Source organism: Alligator mississippiensis, chromosome 11 (assembly GCF_030867095.1).
Source record: "Alligator mississippiensis isolate rAllMis1 chromosome 11, rAllMis1, whole genome shotgun sequence".
In the NCBI taxonomy this organism is placed as follows: Eukaryota; Metazoa; Chordata; order Crocodylia; family Alligatoridae; genus Alligator; species Alligator mississippiensis.
The window spans coordinates 10755463-10779551 of NC_081834.1; the positions used below are offsets into that span (position 1 = coordinate 10755463).

At 43.4% G+C, this 24089-nt stretch overlaps 1 protein-coding gene across 2 annotated transcripts in view; it reads right to left on the reverse strand.

Annotated features, from left to right (window-relative positions):
- Positions 1–9611: 9611 nt before the first annotated feature.
- Positions 9612–24089, reverse strand: part of MCTP2 (multiple C2 and transmembrane domain containing 2) — a 179250-nt gene continuing 164772 nt past the window's right edge. For both annotated transcript variants that reach the window (XM_014606094.3, XM_006268225.4), the window contains 4 exons: positions 21849–21958; positions 19366–19475; positions 14482–14579; positions 9612–12197 (listed from right to left, as the gene is read on the reverse strand). In XM_014606094.3, the coding sequence (XP_014461580.1) occupies positions 12129–12197; positions 14482–14579; positions 19366–19475; positions 21849–21958 (387 nt within the window). In that variant the 3' untranslated portion in view covers positions 9612–12128. The remainder of the gene's footprint in view (positions 12198–14481; positions 14580–19365; positions 19476–21848; positions 21959–24089) is intronic.

The window sequence follows — 24089 nt, forward strand, 5'->3', positions numbered from 1 at the left end:
TAAACTAATGCATTTCTATTGACTTCAGGGGAGCTCCTTCTTATTTTCACCCCTTCGACATGAGAACCAGAGCTTAGTTGCTTTACACATGTCAGTAAGCACTGAATTATTACGCCTTCATTTTTCTATTATAACTTTCCAAAGTTAGTGTTGACTCTTAGTAGAAAAAAGAAAATTCTATTTTCTTAGGAGAATAATTATGCAAATATATCTGCACGGTTATTTGTTTAATTTTGTCTGAGGCACTATGGATTGGAAAATAGTAGATGACTTAGAAAAACAACTCTACTTTGAGGAGGTAACCTGTTCTAGGAGGAAGGGCATTGGGCTCAACGACCAGAGAGCAGGATCCTAGTCTTGGCTCTGCCATTAGCTTGCTCTGTGACACTGGGCAAGTCACTTCACCAAAAAAAACGCCTCCACTTCCCTTTTATATTCTCTGTCTTGTCTACTTTGGGTGCAAGTTCTTCAGGTTAGAGGTTGATGCTTACTATATTTTGGTCCGCATGGCCCTGAACTAAGTTGAGGACACCTGTTACACAAATGTATACTTGTTTTTTAAGCTCAACTGTAATATAAATATGTACTCACAGGGTAAGGTCCAGCTCATAGGACACAAAGGTCTAATGCAAGCAGTTCATCTTTAGGAACATTTACTTCTGTTTTGAGCCTGTAGCCATGTCTTGCAATGGAAGAAATGGCAACAGGGGTGAGGACTAACAGTTTCTTAGATTAAATGGTGTTGCCATAACTGACACCACACTCAAAGGCTTCGAACAGAAGTATCTGGGCATCATGGCAGAGTTAAAAAACAAGCCCATCGAAAATGGATAAACAATTAAAAATGTATTGAAAGAAGAAAGAAAAAGAGAAATCATTCCTAATTAATTCTGGTGCCCTGCACAACCTCAGACTATTTGTAATCCTACAGGGAACATCTTTATTGATCTGGGGGACGCTGCAGCAGACTTCTGATGCTTATCTCAGCATAAAAATAGGCTCTTGTGATGAGCAGTGATTTAATTACATGACAATCACTGCTAACAATGCATGGCGAATACCAAAAATATGCAGAGCAAGAGTGGCAGTGATAAATGCAAGTGGATGGCATTGACTTTCAGTAAAGTCGTCTACTGCCAGGGATGGAGGGAGACTTTCCACATTCCCACCCCCCTTTTCTAGCGCAGTGATTTGCTTTGCTGTTCTGGAGACTTAACTCAAGAGGCCAAAAGACAGACAGGAAGGAAGGAAGTAATGAGAGGGTCCTGATCAAAGCAACATTTAGGACCTAAGGCAGTGGAACTCTTATTATTTGCTACTAGAAACGTATCTATTTTCCACTGTGCATCTCCGTGAAGGTATAATAGGGAGAAATATTTGCTTCTTCTGGGAGAAATGCAATAGAGATAGGTGAGTAATCCCTGGTTGCTATGCACACAGGTTTATGTTCTGAAAAGGAAATGGCATTTGGCTGAACTTTTAATACCCCTCTGCCAACTGGGGCATCTTCCATGTGCAGCAACTGGAAAGCAGCAACAGCAGCTCATTCCTGAGAATTTTCTTAAGACTGGGTCACTGAGTTGTCTTTCATGTATTTTTATATGGTGTCCTCAAAGAGCAAGATCCTTAGCTGATACAAATGAGATATGCCTTTGAAAATGAAAAGCTTATTTTTCTATATCAACCAGCTGAGCAGTTATGCTCAAAAACTCAGTTTACCTTGAACCAAACGTAACAATATTGTGGACAAACAGACTTCAGAAATATCTTGGGGCGGTGGGGTTCAGAGGGGGGTCTGTTTGTACAGCATTTAGGATCATTTGTTCCAAAAGACTTAGCCCTTCGCCAAAAGCTCAAGTCAAATCTGGATGGCCGTGTATTTTGAAGCTGATTGACGTCAGCCGTGGGGCATGTACCACCCCTGTGAAGCTCCACCATTTGAACAGTGACAGCCACATGCACCAGACCAGATTCACCGTTCAGTTTGGTTGGAAGGAGTGGTAACTTGACCAAATGATTGAGGCCAGCACTAGGCAATTCATTCTCTAACCTGCTTGGCTGCTGAAATAGAAATCCCCACCAGAATTTGGTTGAAGAAAAGGAGTTTATAGTGTAGCACTCTCTAACTACTTCATGGCATCGGGCCACTTCCAACATTTCCACCTGTCCCACATCACTTGAAGAGTCCAATGTCTTTTCTTTTCTGCTGTAGGGACTGAAAGGTTCCCTAACACATTCCAGCTGCAGTCCTGGCACCAGGAGGCTTTTCTAGCTGTAGATGACCATTATGACTAGGGAAAAGGAGACATTTACTTTTTGTCCCTACACAATGCCTGGCCACAGGGGACAAGACTAAGAGCAATGGCCTCAAGCTGCAGCAGAGGTTAGACTGGAGATCAGGAAGACCTTTTTGACTCCGAGGGCAGTCAAGCATTACAACAGGCTGCCGAGAGAGGTTATGAAATCTCCATCCTGGAAATTTTCAAGAGCAGGTATTTCAGACACGTGGCTCAAAAGGTTTAGTCAGAGATGATCCTGCCTGGAACAGGAAGCTGAACTAGATGACCTTGTGTAGCCCTTTTCACCCCTACATCCTCTGATCCCAAGGTGTGGAAACGCAAGGATGGCTCAGTGCCCATCCAAGGATTCCCCAGTCCAGCGGGAAAACTAGAGGAGCTAACCTGACTGGCAAAACAGAGTCAAGAATCAGATCCTTGACTTAATTTAAGTCATCGCAGCTAATCCTTTTTACTTCCCAAATTACAATTGATATCCCCTAGTTCAGGGGTTGGCAATATTTTGCCACTATAGGCCACTGCTTTCAACCCAGCCCCTACCACAGGCTGCACCCTTACAGCTGCCCTTTGATCAGTAGATGCCACAAAGGGAATAACTAAAAAAAAATAATAATAATAATAAAAAAGGCACTAGGATGCCTCTTCTGTTTCAGCAGGGAAAATAAACTGAATAAAGCAGGCAGTAGGACCCCGGAGATACCTCTGCTGCTCGGGATGGAGCATGCTGCCAATTCCCTGAGCTGGCATTGGCCAGATCCAGTCTTTTCATGGGCCAGATCTGGCCTAGGGTGGGGGCATAGGTTGCTGACCCCTGCCCTAATCCAAGGAAGGGAAAAGTTGTAGATATATAATCCAACCAAGGACCCAGGGATAAATTGGAAAATTCCTTAATGTTAATACCCCCTCCTTCTCCCTCCCCACCTCGGTTATGGGCACCAGCCCTTTGGTCACAACCAAATGCAGAATCTGAATTCACACTGTCAGATTCTAGCTAGGACAGAAATGGTATTACTTGTCTAAACAGTACAACCCACAGTCACAGCCCACAGACAACTACTGCAGCCCCAATGGTCTGCAATAGAAGTTACTTGGTTTAATATATTAAAAGAGCAAAAATCTTTTTTTTTTTTTTAATCAAAGCCACTTTCTAAATCCTCTTCAAATGCTGCCTTCTTTTAAGACAAAACAATACAGAAATGAATAGATTAAAATGTGATGTAATCCTACTAGGGTGCCTCTCAAATATTACATTTATTCATGTATGTATTTGTATTTCATGAATATTTCATACATAGTTGTACATGCAATATGTTAAAATGCAGCATATGTTCTGCATTCATATTCTTTTTTTCCCCCCCTCAGAAGTACAAGGGGAACTTTTTTTTGTTGCTGTTGCAGGGTTTTCCCTTCCGATAAATCACCTGACAGAACCTCAATCCAGAAATGATGAAATTTCAACTGGCTTAACTTTTTCCCAATTTGAGAACGATTAAACACTCCATCTGCAACACAGCAGATTAACAATCATTTATAGTATCTCAGCCTCCCTCTGAGTTGCTAACTTTATGGACTCGAAAGAGCAGATATTCTTATCATGTCCCTGAGTGATTTGACAGGGTAGGTGCACCAGGGCACTGACACATGTAGCTTTACAGATAAAATAGAAGTACAATATTAAGTCAGAAGAGGATTCACTTCTAACAGATGCTGTAGTCTCTAAAGCCAAAGCTAACATTTCCAAAACAGTCTATCAACTTAGTTGAAAGGGCTGGGAATCTAAAGGTTAGGGTTCAGTTAAGATGTATTTTTTTTAATATGGTTTAAAAACCAAACAGACATAGTGATCAAATTCATTCATGGTGTAATTTTATGGATGCTAGAGAAAATGAATGCCAGTTCTGCATGTGATGAAGCTTGAAGGTTCAGGACATCAATATTAAGAGAGTGGACAGTTTACAATACTGGTAAGGAATAGAATAGCAAGTCTTCTTCTCAAGTTGGATGACTCAAGTCCAGGCTCAGGTTGACCGTGGGCCATTATATAGCAGACTGGTTGTCTACCTCAAGTCCGTGTGTGGATTGCATTTTAGTAGTTCCTAGTGGACACATACCTCTTATCTGAACTGTCATCATGATAGCTACTCTTAGTGTTAACGCCAGTTGAAGAGGCTGTGGATTAATGTGGACAGAGCCTGAATAGCTCAATGCACCATATGGGCTGTGTTCTGTAGGTCAGAATTGAACATTCATAACAGCATAGGGATAAAGCCTCATAAGCCTGTAGCTTTGGACAAAAAATTATCAATCTGTCACCATTCACAATCATAACAAACTCAAAAAATAGAATAGAGGAAAGGCAAGAAGCATTTGAAACAAAGAAAATGGAACCGTTGAAATTCAGAGCTCTCTTAACAAGAGGGCACACTACACATCTTCCGCGCGTATTTTAACTGTCTATCCCATACTAAGGATAATGTATTTCATTAGTAAGGGGCAAATAAAGATAACTAACAATATGCGTGTCATCATTTCACTGAAGTACAGAACAACAGCTGTTTAGCTTAAAGGTCAACATTAACCTGCAAACTACATAGACAGCGCTGAATTTAAATATATGCAATGGGTAACAAAATGAGGTTAATAACAGTAACATTTACCATTTTCACCCACCTATTTGGTCAATGCGTGTGCTTATAGCATTTGAGAGCGCACATGTCCCAGTAGACCTGGTTAAGGTCTCATGAGTGTGGGCAGGACCCTATACCTCAGTGAATCCAGCTGCAGGATTAACGCCGGAGCCAGGTCTTCCTAGGCTGAAAAATACCCTTGTAAACATCAGTGTGAGAACTGCTCCATAGGCCCATAACCAGTTGGGAGCAGTCCTCCAGCATCCCAGGAGGCACAGCTCTATCTTTTCCCACCGTGACAGTGGGGGATCACCTAAAGGTATGAATTGCCCCTCTCCTCCAATTCCAGGGTCTTCCCAGCCTCTGGGGCACCCTCCTTCCCCACACAGGGCTCCTCCCTTGCACCCCCACCTCCGAGGCTCCTTCCCTGTCCCTTGAGGCTCCCCCTTTACCTCCCAACCCTTGTGGATCACCTGGCTCACCTCCATCCCATTTCCCCAGATTCACCTGCACTGCTGGCACTGTCTCAGGGGAACAGACAGGGAAGGAAAACCAGCCTGCCTGGCCACCACCGCTGCTGCTGCCACTGCCACCGATGATAGGCTGCTCCTGCTGTGTGGGTTGAGCCCGGCCCAGAGAGTGGCACCAGTGCCAGGTGAGTTCTTCTTCCCTGCTTGCTTTGCTGGGGCAGTACTGGGAGCTACAGGTGAGTTGGGCAGCACCAATTTGGCTAGATATTGGGGTACGGGGCACAGTGCCGACCAAATCATAGCAGAAAGGCCCGATGGGAAGCTGCCCACAATCTGGGCCACCTACCCTGCCCCTGAGAGCAGGTGAGCTGGGCAGGCACAGAGCCATCTTGGCTCCTAGCCATGCCCCTGCTTTCCATCCCTTTAAGGGCACTACATGTTACAGGGGGTATTAACCCTTAAGGTGCAACTGCCCAAATCACTTGCTAATTTTTAACACCAATTAAAACTAGCACAGGCTAAATGTAATGTGCAACAAGGTCCTCACACACAAAAAAAATCTTTGAATATTTGTATGAACTATCATATGACTTTGCTTTATTCCAGGCTTATCTCCCTTTCTTTGCTTTACTGATATACTTTGAATGATTGAGCTTCACTGACAGGGCTGTATAAAGAAGGAAAATGAATTTTAAAGCTACATTCATGATTATTCATGAAAACCCAACTTTTTCACAGCAGCTTGTGTTTAGTCAAATGTGCAGATTTACTTGATTTGCATGTACACATCGATCCAATATTTGTACAATGGCACAGGCAGTGTATATGTACCATTATTTACTGCTAACTTCTCTTTCTGAAGCTGCAATCTCTAAGTAGGGTAAAAACCCATATTTAGGTTTGTGTTTCTTGGATTTAGGTTTCTCTTTATGGTGTCAATGTACAGTTATGCTACCGAAGTTTCTCTTATATTAGCACCTTAAGCCAGTGATTCCCACCCAGGGCTGTTATGGGTTTCTTTAAGGCTGCTGTGTTGTGCCACAGAATATTGGCATGGTTAGGTGTACAAAAACCTACACAAGATAAATCCAGAGATTTCAAATAGGAATTCATAGTGCCAAAAACATTCTGACCTGTTGGGCACGTGCCTCTTGCAGCCCTTGCAACCCCTTTGAGATGCTGCAAGATGCACGTGCAATAACAAAAAAAACATTCCTCATGCTGCAAACTTGCAGCACAAGAGCAAAATTAGATACCTGGATATCCAGGGTCAAACAAAAATCCAGGGCAAAAAAAGCAGGAGGCAACTGGAAGCTCAGTCCTCTACAGAGATGCTCTGGTAGCCAGCCAGAAAATCTCTATGGCTGGCCCTTGTCCTGGTGCAGGCTGCAGGGACCTGGACCCGGCTTTGCACCAGGTAAAAAGGGGGTTGGGGGGGCTGGAGGAGGGAGGAGGGGAACATGGGGGAGCCCCCGCTCCCTCCCCAAGCTCTTCCCTGATGTCTCCTGCTTCCCGATTGTTGTCCCTGCTCTCCCCTCATTTCTCTCACTCCCTGATGGTTGTCCCAGCTCCCCCCTGCTCTCCCCTTGCTTCCCCACTCTCCCCTCATTTCCCCTGATCTCCCCAGCTCCCCTATTGCTTCCCCAACTCATCCCCCACAAGACCCGAGCTTACTTGCAGCTGCAGCAGTGATCCGGGTGCTCAGGACCTCATGGCAGAGTCCCCCCTGCATGGTGTAGGGCAGCGGGGGCAGGAGTTTTGGCTCCAGCCACCTGGAACCCGTGCTGCTGCTGCTACATTGTGCTTGTGCAGCCCGGCTTAGCAGGGCACCGCAAAGTGCCACATGCTGCGTGGCACCTCAGGGCCACTGCCGCTGTCATCTGGGGCCAGCACCACTCAGCCCCAGCAGCTGCGAGCTGCCAGACAATGTGCAGCACCTTGCCGAGCTGGGCTGCATCTGCATGCAATGCAGCAATGGTAGCATGGGTACCAGGTTGCTGGGGCCGATTTCCACTGCCACGTGCCCTGTGGGAAGGGTGGGGGGGTGGCTGTGGCATGAGGCCCCAGTGCCCCTGATGACTACTGCTGCAGCCAATGAGTACAGGAATGCAGGGGTTGAACAGGGCAGCAATTGGGGGCTGGGACCAGGTAGGGAAACAATCAGGGGGCTGAGGGAGTGAGCGGGGTCTGGGAGAGGGAGCAGGGGCTGGCGCTGGGTGGGGGGCACATGGGCCATGTGGGGGGACATGTGGCTCCTGTTGAGGGGCTGTGGGATGCTGTTTGGGAAATTTGGCCCACATTGAGGGGATCTAGCACCTGTTGGGGGGCTGTTGCCCCTGTTGGGTGACTTTGGCCCCTGTTGAGGGGCTGTGGCCCTCTGGGGGGGAAGCAGTCTGTGAGCTGTGTCAGGGGCTGCATCCTACGGGGGGGCAGGAGACCCATCCCTGCTTAGCAGTCCCCCCCCCACACCCACAGTCCCCCAACAATCCACTGACAAACCCCTCAACCACATACCTGGTCCTGTGGGTCAGGAGAGAGGGGACTGCGGTGGGAGGCAGGCTGTGGGTTGAAAGTAAGGGGCAGAGGCAGGGCAGTTACATATCGGTGCTGCTAGGCATTGCACATCCTGGTGAATGAAGGATGTAGGCATGGCTCTGATTTTTTTTATGACAAAAGAGCCAAAAGTCAATGCCAAACTATAGATATTTAGAATTTATTTTATGATGATGATAGAGGCACTGGTAGACTTCTAAACTGCTTTAAAATTGTAAATATAACAATAAGAAATTGTCCAACTGATTTGATCTCTCTCTTCTCTCTATATGTATATCTAGTGGCCTTTTGTTTTACTTGTGGAAGAACATAGATTTTGGGGTATTTTAAAGAGTGACTTTGGGATTTTTTTATCAGGGATTTTGCAGTTTTTAAATAGGCAACACCAGAAATCTGCTAGTGAGGCAAGTGACAGGACCCAGGCAGAGGAGCCTGCTCAGAGCTGGCACCCAGGACCCAGCTGGAGGTGGCTGATCTCCTGGCCACTTGGGGCCAGGAGGACATGCTTTGATAGTTCAAAGCAGGCCACCATACTGAAAGCATCTTCTGGGCGATGGCTGCCCAGATGGCTGCCACACATGGCAGTAGTGCCACACAAAGGCCAACTGTGCTGCTACAGCCCACTGGCAGCTGACCCAGAGGTGCAGATGCCTCTAGTGGCCATGCAGTCCCCATCTGGCGGGTGAGCAGCCTTGAGGCCATGTGCTGTTGCAGGTGGCAACAAGTCACAGCCAGGCTCCCACCCCCACTGCCAGACTGCTGCAGTGGGTAGAGGGTGCGGGGAGCTCTCAGGGCTGCTTCAGCAGTGCAGCTGGCCCAAGGGGTAGTATCCCCAGGTACCAATTGGCTGGGCCCCAGAAGCTCCTGGGAGCGAGTAGCCCTGAGCTACTTGCCAGGGCAGCACACGTGCTGGCCCCCTCTAGCTCCCCCTGGCTGCAGATCCGGGCGGCGCCAGGCATTTGCCCCGCAGCAAAGTGCACGTCCAGGCACATGCACCAAGGCAAAAAGCTCCAGCTCAAATTTGCACTACTTCTTTTTGACCTGCTGCAAGCGCACATGCCTGCATGTGTGGATGCGCCCTCCGAGTTCTTTACAACAGAAGAACTGGTCTATTATTTTTTTGGAGTCACAAAATGAGTGAAAGCTAAGAGCTGGCATTTTTCAAGGGGTACCTTGAGTCTAACAAGTTTGAGAACCACTGGCTTAAGCAATATAACGACCATATGACTATGTATCTAAACCTATAGTGGCTTGCTTGGACGCAGCTTGAAACACATGCACTGATGTATCCTACCCCCTGTGAACCCAGGCATGTAACAAGCAGCAGGTGACCAGGTCATTGGCCCCAAGTGCTCACTTAAGAGGGACCCCGTCCCTGCCACACGTCCATCTCCCATTGCTTTTGACTCTGTATGAAGTGGAAATGCAATACTGGGAGAAAAGAAATGAATCATATGAATGCAGAGCAGTCACACAGGGCCATATGGGCAGACCAAGAAAATACCCAAGCCACTAATAGCTTCTCATGGAAGTTGGGAGACTACCTGTCTTACCCCCAAGAAGAGCACAAGCCCAGTTTCAATACATTCCCAATCCCAACCTTTTGCTTTAGCTGTTTTATTGTGTCCTTATCATGCTGTATATTTTAAGTATCATGTGCTTGCTTACAGTTTAAAATCAAAATTTTATTGCATTTCAACACATTATTTATCATAACAAATCACACACTGCAATGTGTACAGGTACTGGCCTTTCCCAAACCCTTTTGGCTGGTAGGTCTCCACCATGATGATCTAATACAAATTATTCTACATAAAAACAAACACATATCTACATTTTAAAAAATAGATATTACCCTGTCTCCTGAACAGAAATCAGTTTACATGGGAAAATGATATAGGAAAAAAAAAAAATACTATTAAAGTATTGGTCCCGATTTCTGAATAAATAAGGTATTTTTCTGGCAGCTAAATGTTTTCATTCAAATGAGCGAGCAAATCTCATACATCTCATAAAAATGTCCAACTTGGTCCTTGCAAAATGACAAGCTACAGTAGGATACACTAGACGATAGTTTAAAGCAAGACAACGAGGCATTGTTTACACACAAGATTGAGTAACTGGTTTAACAAAGGGTCCATGGACATCTATTGTACATACAAGCAGGAGATTTACTGGAGCTTTTATAATTTCTACAAGACTCTTCCAACCAGCTTCATTAACTTGAAGTAAATCAAATCATGCAAAGATCTGGCTCAGCCAAAGAGACATACCGGGAAAGATAAAAGATGAAGAAGAACAGACACAAGACGATAAGCTTTAAAATCTTTGGCATTTTTCATAAGCAATTTCTTTGAAGATTTTTCAGTGTGTGCATTTCCCCACTATCCCACATGCATATATCATACAAGCACTGTACATGTATAGTCTTATATGAACACTTCCATGTATACACAGGTTTTTTTTTTCCTTTTTTAAATTAGATAATTAATTACAAATTAATTACATCTCTTTTCCATCCTCTCATATAAATCTACATAAATGCTGATAAAATACAGGTTTTTATAAAATGTATATAAAGATTGTTGCACCTTAAATTGTGGCATAAAGAAGGGTCTTTTAAAAACTAAACTATCAGAGAATGATTGGATTGGAAGAATAATCCATTACTTGGTTAGCTTTCTTTTGCAACAGGCATGCACTTTGCTCCACGGAAAGGTGGTGGTGTTGGGCATGACTTCACTGAACAATGAAGCACTGCAATTCCTGCTCTACCTTTAGGCCAATAATCAGTCAGATTAAAATAACCGATATCCAGTGGTTCTCTCATTTTTTTTACTCTGTGAACCACTTCATGAAAAAAAAACCTGGGGACTGGGAGACCTGATTGGAACATGTCCTAAATTTTAGTCCCATCTCTGCCACTATGGTATTGAGTTAGTGGGATTTCACACCACCTAAGAAGATATCTTGGTACAAACCCCACTGAAATGTCATGGACTCTGGCTGCCTTCATGACTCTGTCTTAATTTCCTCATACAGAATAGGGCTGCCCAGCTTAGTAACGCATTGTTGTTTACGGATAAAAAGTGCTGTCTATATAGGAATCACAGTATTATAAGAATTATATTTGTCTCAAGGACCCATCTCCCCTCCCAAATTACCACTCATTTTGCTCTGTGAAGCACCAGGAAGAACTCCATAAGACATCAGTGGTTAGTAGCTTGAAGTCTGAGAGCTATTGCACTGAAGCGACATGTCTACAAGCACTAGGGAGGGGCCTGTGCTCTCCTGCTCAAGCACTTGTTTCTTAACGGGTTTAACTTAATTTGCTTCTAGAGCCATAGTGTTGACATCTCTGGATCTGGATAAAAGGAACCAGCATGCTGAAAAATCGGAGATGGCATTATAACCAGGCCAGACAGAAAACACAGGTCAGCGAGTTATGTTTTCTAAATTTTCTCAGGTCTTTCCCAGCAGCTGATTCCAACGTGTCCGTTGCCAGCAACGGACCTCCTGGCAGAAGAGTTGAGCATCAAAGGGTTAACCACAGTTTTTCAAACACAGACATACTGGATGAAAACTTGAGATACCGCAGGAGCTTTCAGCTCTTTCTGCTAATTATGATTAAAAAAACAACTTTCTAAAACATGCGCTGCTTGAACAGAAGATGGGTATCAAAGACTCGTTAATTCAGTGCTCAAACCCCTTCTACGCAGAGCAATTTAACTGAGAAAAGAAGAGCTTGAGTATCATATTGTTAATCTGTTGGATATGTTAAGAACTAGTTCAGAGTCTCTCCTCGCATCGGCTTCGCTGATCTGCTACCCTAGGAGGAACGATCACTTCCTACATACAAAGAGAGTGCCGCCACATTTGAGCCTCCCTAGGTAAGCCAAGTAAAAAAAAAAAATGGACACAGTCGCACTTTTGTTTCCTTCCTGCATTAGCCAGTCTATACAGTCTCCTCTCTTCATGTTAAATTGGATCTTGATGCCAAAAAGCAAGGCAGGATAAGTTCATGTGAAAAAAACCAGAAATGCCCATCTCCAAACGAACTGTGGCAGGTCCGCGACGGTGGTTATAGTGTTGATTTGAACCAAAAAGGAGGAGTGGGGGAAGAAAGCGTGTGCGCGTGTGTGTACGGAGATGGATGCTGCATTCCAAAAGCTGTCCGCATCCTATGGAGAGCTCCGCTTCTTCCTAAAGGGACTGGCATTGCTATATGGTTTCAATCCAACATACTGCACCTGTAAAAACAAATAGACATGACGTCTGCAGTTAGGTAACTCTAGCTCACTACAGTGTGTGTTAATGGCTCCCCAAGGACAAACTGAGAGAAACTAAGGAAGGTTCAAAAGTAATGAATCATTTTCTAAACACAGGAACATGGGGGATTAATTGCAGGAAGGATTTGAGAAGTCATGCATCATTTCTTGAAACAAAAATATTAAAAGCAGATTGTTCTAATGAGATGCATGGGACTCTACCTGGTCTCAGTAATGCAGGGCCAACCCTTATGTTCAGTTTGTTTCTGAGTTGTGTGGGAGCATGTCTGTCTGTGCGCATGTGCGTGCACGGTGTGTGTTTTAGTCCTGGTAATTACCCATAAATTTAATAAACTCCTATTGGGATTTATAAAGTAAGTGGATCCTATATGTTGTCGTAAGCTATACTCAGATACTGGGGTCTGGACCTCTTCAATCATTTTAAAGCAGAAACTATTTTCCTGAATTGAACTTAGACAGAGATTCCCTGCCCCCTTCCACAGACATTTGGTTTGTGATATAATGGTTAAAACATCTGGGATAAGCCCAAATGTGGTGTAATCCCCAATGGCCAATGTCTGCTGCATTACAGACAAGTGTCCCCCCTTTGAAACCATGGGAATCTTATGCTGAGGACGCCTTCATTTTCATCCTCCTCTGTCTTTTATCCAGCATGTTTGCTAATAGCGTGTTCTTAACAGGCTATAACATAGGGCATTTTATAACTCACAGTAGTAGCACAATGAAACAAAGGTGCTTTAACAACATGTAAAGTGGAGTGGACAGAGATGGCTTTGATACTGCCATAGAATGGCTTTAATTAGCATCTTGTGTTGGATGCCACATGTGCTTACTATTTTTAGCATTTGTACAAAACTCCCCTAGGATGGCCTATCCCATCAGATGCTTTACCAGCACTTCCTCACAGCAAAATAGCTTCATTTTCCTTCAACAAAAAGCACCCAAATATGACAGGAAGCATTCAGGGAAACGGTAAAGTATCAATCTTAAATACAGCATAGATGGAAAAGCAGCTTATCTTTAAATGTAAACATTAAAAGGGCAAGTGCAAGGCCTTGCCGCAAATCCGGTGCACTCCAGAACAACAACAACGACAAAGATGCACATACACTTAAATGCCGCGTCTCGATGATTATCTTCGCCGAGCTTCCCTCCCCCTGCCCCTGCAAATCTACTGAGAGATTTCTCCCTAGCTATAAGCATCACCATCAGCCAATCTGGTGATCTCTTGAAATGAGTGCTGTCGCAAGCCTTTCCAACCCTGTTTCTACCAGATGCCTTGACACTGCATGGAGGCAATTATTTTCCAATCTCCAGCAGAGTGAAATCACAACAGGCTAGATTTCATCCCCCTTAGTCGTAGCGGGCAGCACCTTACACTGCGAATACCACTCATCGAGGAGCCAGGTCCCGTTTCGGATGGGAATTCGGAGCTGCAGAGCCACGGCCCGGTGTCACCAGAGATTCAGGCTGATGATACCAGAATAAGCAATTCTTTATGTTTTGCATGGCTCATTATCAGATCAAACTATTTCCCTTCCTCTGAGAAAATAAACAGACCTCAACACTTCAAAGGACTGGCTGTTTGAATAATTTGCAGCCATCTAGGCAAGCAAACTTTAATATAGAGCTTTAACAAAAAAATAATAATAATAATAATTGATTAACAAGATTAACAGATCTAAGTCCATGCTAGTGGAAGATCAGTCTTATCCAGGTTACGTCGTATGGATCTCAAATATTTCTTTAATAAAAAAAAAGAGTGAAGCACTGTCTAGAGAGAGGCCTGGAGTTCAAGGTGGGAAGGGAGGAAGAGTCAGAAAGGCAGCTGCCACAAAGCGAATCACAGCACGCGTGAACTCATGGAAATAATTCCCCCTCCCCACCAATCTCAAGAAGGGGAATTCAGTAAAAACCCTTTTGGATGGTTATCGCTATCAAAGAGACCGTGCTTTATCCAAGCAGAGGGGTGATAAATAGCACAGTTCAGGGAACCATGTTGATGATTCCAAGATCATTTTTAAGTAGCTCGTTTCAGGATAACATTTTCCACAATCATCTTATGCTTCTGACAAAGGGTTTTGGCTCCCCTCTCTTCTCACAGTTATCCCCTCCCTTTATGGATTTTCCTGATGCCTTATCTCAGTTATTCAAAGCATTTTGGCATTGTATTCCCCAAGCCTAGTGCCTGGCAGCTCTTACTGCCGCTTCATGCCCCTGTTGGTGGTGGCCATTCATTACTTACCTTTTGAACATCAGAAGGTACCCTGGAGAGGAAATCTAGTAACTCATTATTGTCGATGGCGTAGGGATTTCTAAGCTTCTTAGTAAATTTATTTATGCCTAGAAACAAAACAAAATAAAAACAATGCAGCCCCTCTGTATTTTTTCCCCTTTAAATTACATAGACAAAGGGGGGGGGGAGGAAAGGAGAATTCACAAGTAAAAATTAGTGTGAAAACAATGACTAGGCTTCAGGTCGTGCACATGTTGCTGTCATGTGGAATCATTCACGAATGCCTCTTCGAGGAAGAAAAGGGGATTATTACATAAAGACCCTGCTTTACTTTGGTGGTGAAAATCCCATTACCGTGCCAGCAGAGGGGCTGTGGTTGCAAAACCAGAGATTGTGGAATTCATTCACTTTTTGCAGCAGGGGGAGGCATGTATGGATTAACGACCCATGCTGCTCTCAAGTATCCCATCCCAGCTGGGCCTAGACCTGCTTCAGACCAAGTACAGCTCCCCCCAGAGCACATCTCCTAATGCCTGATGGGAAAATACAGGAGAGCGGGGACAGAAATTGGGCAGGGGACAGCTCCTTTCTTTCCTCCCCTCCGCTTGTGTTTCTTTTGAAAAAGAAAGCTACTGAGGAAATCTCTTCCCCACCACGTTTCACAGCTTTTTATCCTCTCACTGCAGAGCCAGATTTGACACGTCGATTGTATTCCGATGCTGTGGGAAAGTGTGAAAACTTATTATTAGGATTTTATTTTTTGATCTTGCTAAGGTTGATAACTTGATTTGAAGCGCTGCAATACCCCTCCCAGCTCCTCGGAGGAGCTGGGCCTGGTTCTGCATCAGGGGCTCGTGGTGCCTGCAATGGAGACAAGGACGTAGCTTTTGTATCATGACAGAGGGGGTAAGGGCTCGTTTTCTGCTTTGTGCAAGTAAAGGGGGCACTGGACACCCATGAGCCGGCCCCACCTCTGGGGATGAGGTGCAGGACTAGGGAACCTGGATCCTCTTCCCAACTCGGACTTGTGACTTGGTTTTTCTCTACCCCAGTTTCTCCGCATGTGCCTACACATTTGCAGGGCTCTTTGTTCTCCTCTTTAATCAAGCATTTTAGATGGATGACACGCACTTTAGATACGCAAAGATTACGAATGCTCTAAATTATATATTCTAATTAGCCGCAAAAAATTAAGATCTTGAAAGCAAAAAAAAAGGGGGCAAAACCACTAAATGCAACAACCTTCCAGGCCAACTTTTTCCCAGACATTTCCCTGCACGCCGTTTCAAATCCAGTAATTGCTACCTCCTCCCTCTCTCTCTGTAAAATGTACCCGTTTCGTATACGAGATTCAGCTCTTAAGCCATATCCTTGTAGCAAAATGCCAACACAGTTTTCTGTGTACCTGATTTTTAAAAAACAGGAAAATACCATAAGGTCTTTTAAGGACTTGCCACAGGGTAGTTGTTTAACATGTATCATATCTGAAGGCCCTGTCAGTCTAGATGATGTTGAATGAATGTATAGTTTTTTGTGTATGCTGGATGTTCCTCACACAGAAGCAGAAACATTTTGTTACTGAGCTTTTCATTCCCATGATTTTCCCTCTTTTCTTTTTGTTCTCTCTTTTCATTCAAACTTTTACTTTATTCTTCCTCCAGCTCTGACTTTGGATGGCATTGCCCACTCATTCTCCTCCTCCATAGCCCTTAACGTTGAGAGTGACACCAGCTCACCAAGGCTGACCATTGTGCAGAAGCAGACAGCAACGGCGTAGCTAGACCGTGCATTCAGGATTGCACAGTGAAGCTCCCCTACCCCCTTATTTTTGATCACTGCAGTTGGATTTAGGACTGCGTATAACTGAGGAAACTGGTGATGGGAGGCAAGAGCATGCTATGGAAGCATCCATCTTTCCCTTGCTAGAGACCCACAGAGTCTAGTTTTCAGCCCCTGGACATGAATGCAGGTATAAATCTTCATGTTAGCATTCAAGCCTTCTGCCCCCATGCTGGTGCTAGTGTTTGAGAAGCATACACAACACCCCCACCCCCCCCTAAAAAAAGGATGTATGCTTGGATGCTGTACCTTAAATATCAAGGCAAAGAGGCAACCTAAAATTCCTTGTATCGCTGAATTTTTGCTAATAATATCACTAAGATTATACCCCTTAATGTTAGTTCAAATGATACCATTAAAGTCAGATAATGCTTAGACACAGTGAGTACAGCAAAACCGAACCACAGTGTAGGTAATGTATACACAGCAAAGTGAAGATGTGGCTAATCTATATAAGACACAGCAACATGACCTTCTGCCTGGGTTAGAAAACAGGGGATGTACCCAGCAGTGTCCCCAGAAGGTTTATACTCTAGTTGCTACCCCATGTTGAAGCCAATGCCTCCATGTTTTCACTGCTACTGTCACCCATGTTTGCTAGACTGAAGTTGGCTATAATCACATTTTCCAGGACACTTACTCTAATTATTTTAATACTGGATCGCAACCTGCAGAAGTGCCCCTGACTTACATTTGGTCAACCCTCCTTGAAATGATACCAAGATGTGACTGGTTTGCTTTCCCCTAATTTGAGATCCTAAAAGGCTGGTTCAGACCCCTTTTTGTGCCCGAATATTTTGATAGTTTACAAAATATTTCAAGTCTGCTATTCTTCCTTTTGAATCAATCACATCTTTCTCCCTTAATACCCCAGACATCCCTTGCCCTGACATGCCAATTGAACCCTCTCTTCCCAATAATCATCCCGCTCTGCATTGTAAATGGTCTGCTGTGGAAAAGGGACAAGTAGTTGCTTACAATTTACATGAGAACTCCATCAGGTACTGTTTTGGGTGTTTCATCTCCCAGGCAAGGGAAAATGAATAATATATTGCCCTCTACTTCTGCCTGAACCCTGGGACTCACGATTTCTAACTTCCTGAACTATAGTATGCCAAGCTGGAATACACAAAGGTAAGAAGCCTTTTGCATGGGACGAGTCCCAAATAATTTGAAATCTGGACAGATAGCTGAGCCAACCTCCATCTAGTTTACTCATTCCTATACATAAATCTACCTTTGCACGTTCTTATTCTCACCTCCTACAAAGCAACCAGTTACCAAGACACCTATTCATACTGTTCCTTAGCAGGTTTTGAGAGGAAATTATCTTAAAACAAACACTTGACAGCAACGAAAGCACTATCTATTACTTATGGAAAGTGTATTCATAGCACTGAACAACAACTCTGTTCAGAAGCACGTCAAATGTTTCTCCGTACCTTTATTCTTCCCTCCTTGTGAAATACATTTTTTCCCACCCCCTTCATCTCCCTTTGAAATGCAGGTTACAGGTGCATATTCCATTATATTAATTAGCCGGAGACAAACAAGTTACAGAAGAAAGAGACAGTTACCCTACATTATCCTTAGAAACTAGATGAGGAAATAAAACCTATCAGGTCATTTAATCTACGCTCAACCTGTGTTCAGGCAAGCCTGTTTCTCTACAGTATATACATGGGTTAGTGCTTTGCCTGATCTACACCAAAAATATCCTCAGCAACTGGTCTATCTTCTATTTTCACAAGAGATTCTCATACCGTCAGATATTTTTTCAGCCTAATTTTTACATTTGCTCTTTCACCTCCGGTACAGCCATGCACCTTTATTTAGCCCTGAACAATTTTTGTCATCATTCTCCATTTTGCAGTCCCAAAAGGTGCTAAATAAGTCAAGTGGTTTGCTGAGTACCCTGAGTTCCCAATACCCTTTTACACTGAGATCCACAAGGTATGATGCCCCTTACTCCACTGGGTACTCATTGGAGTTATGGGTGTAAAGAAGAGTTTGACACCAAGAGATTTACCTTTGTGGATCTGAGCCTTGATTTTTGAGTCCTTCACACACTTCTATTAAGTGACATGCCCTCTGCTATTCCTTCAAGTGTCTGAGCCACGCTAGCACAAACACTTGAATCATTGCCAAGTCAACAGAAGCTTCAACAACCCAATGGAGAAGATGCCGGCAGTATCTTAAATACACAAATGTTCCCATTTCTGGAACCAGTAAAAAAAAAAAATTCTAAGAAAAAACTCAGCATTGTCAAACTCTCAGTCCATCAATAGAAAGGATTTTTTTTCCCCCAGAAGAGTGTTTTATAGAGTGTTCTTGAGGTCTTCATTGTCAAAATGCTCTCCCTGAGACTACACTGGATCATCTGTAATGCCAACCTGACATTTATGCCAATGTATGCCATCACCTGCTTACAGTGCTCCTTCTGCGGTCTACATTGGGCAGAAAGGAATTCCCACGTGAAAGAATGAGGGATCCCAATTTGGCACGAAGTCCAAAAGCACGCAGAAACCTATGGCAGAACACGGGAACCTTCCTGGACTTTCCATTCCTGACCTGAGAGCAGCCATTCTTTTTCAGTGAAATGTTAAAAGCCAACTTGAATGTGAAATTGTGGAACAAGAAATCACCCAAAGACTGGATTGCATTAAGTCTGTTTTAAACGGGGACTGCAGATCCTTATTTCATTACCTGGATGAGCTTTTTGCTTCTTTGTCCATACGGGTTTATTACTTGTTTGTCTCTTTCAGCACTGATCCCACTTTCTCCTCTCCCTCCTCCCCACATTCAAATCCATCGCTCTATTTGATAGCCTGCTCTGTGCATGTCCTTTCATAGCGTTTGATGAACTGAGCTCATGCAAACTTATGCATCCCTGGTTCGATCAGTCTATAAGATGCATCTTCCCTCTGCTTTCGGCCTGACTCCAGACTAACGCAGCTAAGTACTCCCCTTAGCAAGTGAACAGTTTATATTATCCCCCATTACGACTGAATATTGGGATCTCTGCATGATAGCAAGATAGTATGGACCACTTACCCCAGATTAGAACAATGTACCTCAGCGGTATGAAATACAAAATAATTGTTGCTGCTGCCAGTACTAAACAGGCCAAGACGGACAGGAAAGGCACTGACCAGTTGAACGTGCTGTAAATAAGAAGAAGAAAAAAACCCTTCATCAGAGTTACCAACCAAAAATGTGGAGCCTGCTAATAACTCAACGAGCCCTTTTACAATATTCACTGAATATAAAGAAGCAGTAAGAAGAAGCACAAATCCATTGGAAGACAGACAGTAGTTTCTTGAATCTATGCTATTCTGTATCAAGGGTGTTTCCTCCAAGGAAGATACTCTGCAAGACTCGCTTATGTAGCAGGTTGAGCATTTTTCTTCTTCTGAAGTACCATATGCTGCATGCACAGCTTACCCGTGCTCACCAGATGTACGCGCTGAATCCTGCCTCCATCAACATTCAGTGCTGAACGCTCATCAGGATTACCTACAGAACAGCATGATGGCAACGGCTTGTAGGAAAAGGGGCTAGAAATGTGGACGCTGACATTTTTTAAAGAGACAGTCTCCAGGCATGCTGAGCCCTCCATCGTGGTAACATGCAATAAAGGATTCCACCTTTCTAATTGCATGGTCTTAATTTTCACCAAGCCATTACTGCTGCATGACAGCAGCACTCCAAACTTTCCACATCAGCAATGTGCCTCAGATTTATTTTGGAGGGAGCACACATAGAGGAATAAAGGGGTATTATAAACAGTCACACACACACACTTAGGTTTTCGTACCAGCCAGGATCTCCAGCAGCAGCTTATCACGACCCTGTCTCTCCAGTGATGTGGACAATGATCCACTTCGAACAAAACTGGAAAGCACAATCTGTTTCACTCCGACCACCCAAAAGCCCAGTTACTAACAACACAAGCCCTTTCTGGTAGAGCTAGAGAGGGAATGACTAGGTTGCCTCTCCAGAGCTGTCCTGCCTTGGACCCCACCTCCCTCACCTGTACCTACCTACCATCCTGCAATTGTAATGAAACACTGAGATAATTCAAGTCCATGACCATGACTATTCATTAACTCATAGGTAGATCTGCAGGTCTGGACGTTGGTGAGTACTCCTGCTGACATCCACACGTCAAGATGAAGATGAATAAGAGGGATATTTTTAACGTTCATCAATAAGAGCACCGGCTATAAAATCAAATGATGCTTATTTGATAGATTATGTTAATACAAGAGGAGAAATAATTTGCAAGTTTCAATAAAGATATTAAAAATTAAGAAAAGGTTCCGAAATACAGAGCGGATTGGTAAAATCAACACCGAACTCTGAGACGCAAAATAGCTCAATACAGTTAGGCTATTAACATCCCTTTGATTGCATAACCAGAGTGACAGACGGAAGCTCTGGCACAAATCAGTCTGTCACTTATAAAAAAAAAAAAAAAAAAAACTTTAGTGGCAATTTTTTTAATGATACATTACTGCTGAATTACAATGGAATTCCTATGAAATTACATAGGGCATCCAACATCAATACCCAAAGGGTTCTTTAACATCATTGTTACCAAAATGAATACCAGAATTAATAGTGCTAAGGCACTGAGAGTCTTCCTGCTATGCAGCTGGACAGAACAGTACCCTGTTTATGGACTGGAATACATCTCTTGGCCATTTCCACTCCAGCTGCGGTGGTCGGAGTAGAACCACAACACATGGATTTGCAGTATTTTTAGCTCTAACCCAGCTCCTCATTCAAGTGTGGCTCTGTCACACACTGTCACTTTGTGTTATAAAGGCTAAAAGTGATGGTCAATGACACTTCCAATATGAGCATAATTATAAAAGAAGAGAGTGTATGTGTGCACATAGAGAAGCTATTTAGGGATCTCCACCTTCTTCCTTGTGTGAGAAGGAAGCCTTCTGCCTTATGCTATGACAAATGAGTGAACCTCAAGGGAGGAAGTAGGCAACTTCAGTCAATGAAAAGAGAAGCCCATAAAGACTCAGGGGACAGAGGAGGCAAGCAACCCTTACATGCAGGCTATGGAGGATGGTGGGGAGGCAGCACCAAGCACCACTCCACAGCTGATTCAGACAGCAGCTAAGCAGCACAAATACCCTCCAAGGCATCCCTGTATCATAGACGTTAGATGTTAGGGTCAGAAGGGACCTCAATAGATCATCGAGTCTGACCCCCAAATATCCTCCCTCTTCTATCAGCACTATTTCTTCCATTCACAGCCTAGGGCTTCCACTTAGCCAGAGTGGTAGACCAGCGAAGGGGACAGGCTCAGCATGCCTGGGCAAGCATGTCAGCAAGAGAACTGGGAACAGGCAACATTACTGACTTCTCTCTGTTTTGAGCAATATTTTATGTACCACCACTTGGAAAGAAGAAACAGGTGCAGTGTTGGACAATCTCCTCCCTCAAAACTCAGAGCCATCATTTGAGGAAGGCACCCATCCCTTTACACTTTCCTGAGATTAGTGCCTTTTACTTACTTTTTAATTCTCTCCCCAAACGATGCTATTTCTTCTAAGACGTTTTGAACTGCTATTATAATATCTTGAACCCTGTAGATTCTTTCAATTAGCCCCTTTTTCTCCGATTCCTGAAAAACAAACCAAACATTTTCATTCATTTAACATGTCATCATGTGTACATAGATAATACAGGTATGTATAAAGTTCCCATTGCCACTGGCGTGATGTGCATGTGTGTATAAAGTAGGAGGGAGGAGAGAAAACACGGGAGCTTACTGTTCAGATGTAAACTGCTGCATGCCATCTTTTCCCAACATGAGCAAAGCAAACCTACTTTTCCCCACAGGTCCAGTTTTCAACCTTGATCATCCAACCCTGCAAAGGCCTGGTCGCTAGCTGCATCTCAACCCTGATCTCCGATTCTGGCTTCAACCCTGATTTCCAATTCTGACTTAATCTTGAGTTGTAACTATATGTTTCATTGAGAACGCAAGCTAATACAGGAATACCTGCAAGTCTACTGGAGCATTACAGGTGTTCAGCATCCCTCAGGATCAAGCCCACTGAGAAGCAATTATATATCTTTTTTTTTTTTTCAGAATGGGCTTTCTACTTTCCTGTTTGTGACTAGATCCCTTATGTTTGCAGCATGACTGACAACCAGGACATTATTATTTAGATAAATTAGTGATGTGTGCACAAATGCAAAGTTAAATGTCTTCCAATCTTTTGTGCTGGCTTCTTCTAGCTAGCCAACATGTTTCCATCACACCTCCTTGTTACAGAACAATATCAGACTTATGGAGCCTATTTGGAGACCGGCAAATCTTTTCAGCACTCTTTATCATGAGACCAAGGTCAGAGCTCTTCTATAAGGCTAGGGATCTTGCGATCTTATCTGAATTTTCTCTGAGGTCATTTCTACTATCAAATTCAAGCTTTTTTGATATGGAAGTATTTTTGCTTTAGCCAATATACTTTTGTCTGCCCCACTTTTCACACTAATTACAACATTTCTGTAGACCAGTTGTTCAGGACATAGTTAAGCATCTTCTCTCCTGACTTCTTTCAGGAACCCTAAATTATTTGTATGCTGTAGGAATCACCTAAAGCCACTAACTTTTGCTACACAAATATGTCCATGTCAAACTGACAGTTGGAAAGTACCCAGCAATTTGAATCAGAGAAACATTGCAGTGCATTGCAGAGAAACCATAAAACAGCATAATTGTGAAGAATTCCAACTCTTGGTAAACCCGGTGTCTGTAACTAGCTTGGGATTTCTCAGTTATGGTGAGAAGTCTTTAGGTTTTGGATTTTTGTCTTTTAGGTTAACGCATGTTCTGCCCACAGGAACTTTTCCTTTGGTGAAAAATTTAGAGGAAAAATGGCAAGTGCCTTTTCAGAAGTCATTTTGCAAACTCATTTCTTTCTGCTTATTTTAGGCAAGAGCATTCCAGGAAAGAAACACACAGAAATAGAAAGCAAAGAATGCATTAATATTAAAATGATTTATATGAGATGTAGAAAACAGGATGCAATTATTATTGTTCATATATCTTTACGTGCAACCTAACATATGCATGCATGCTAATTGAGGTGACTGCACATATTCGAAAAAGAAATGCATACAATGTATTTCTACAAAACTGGAAGCCCCGATACTTGAGATTGGTACAATGCATTTTGATTGTCTAAGAACTGCCTGGTTTAGGGGGTAAAATAAGAATTAAAACATTGTATTTTAACCAGTCAAAGGCCAGGCTTTGAATGGTACTGGCCCCTTTTGTGCTCATCAGTTCATTCCCCTGGCACCAGGTCCAAATGAAAAGGTACCCAAAGGCCCTGCGCCTTCTCACATATACGACTAGCGTAAGCTTCATCACACAAGCCTGCTTAGGGAGGGGTTGAGAGCATGTGAGACGGACGCTGTCCTTCGGCTTCCCCTGGAGTGGTATCAAGACACACAAACTGCTTCTCGAGAGTCACTACATGTATTGCATTTATTTCTATTTAGATATAACAATGTGTTTGTATCTTCTCCAAAGCATGATGATTTGTGGATTAAATTGATCCCATTTCTCTTCACAGTAATTTTTGTGTTAATATAAAGCCCCCCCAGAGTTATCAACATGTAAATATTTGCACACCCAAATATGTATTTCAGCTATGTTAGTGCAAAATTAAAAGAGACAGCATTTTAAATATATGGTTTTTGGTTGTCAAAATAGACCTTTATAGATTAAAAAAAAAAAATCT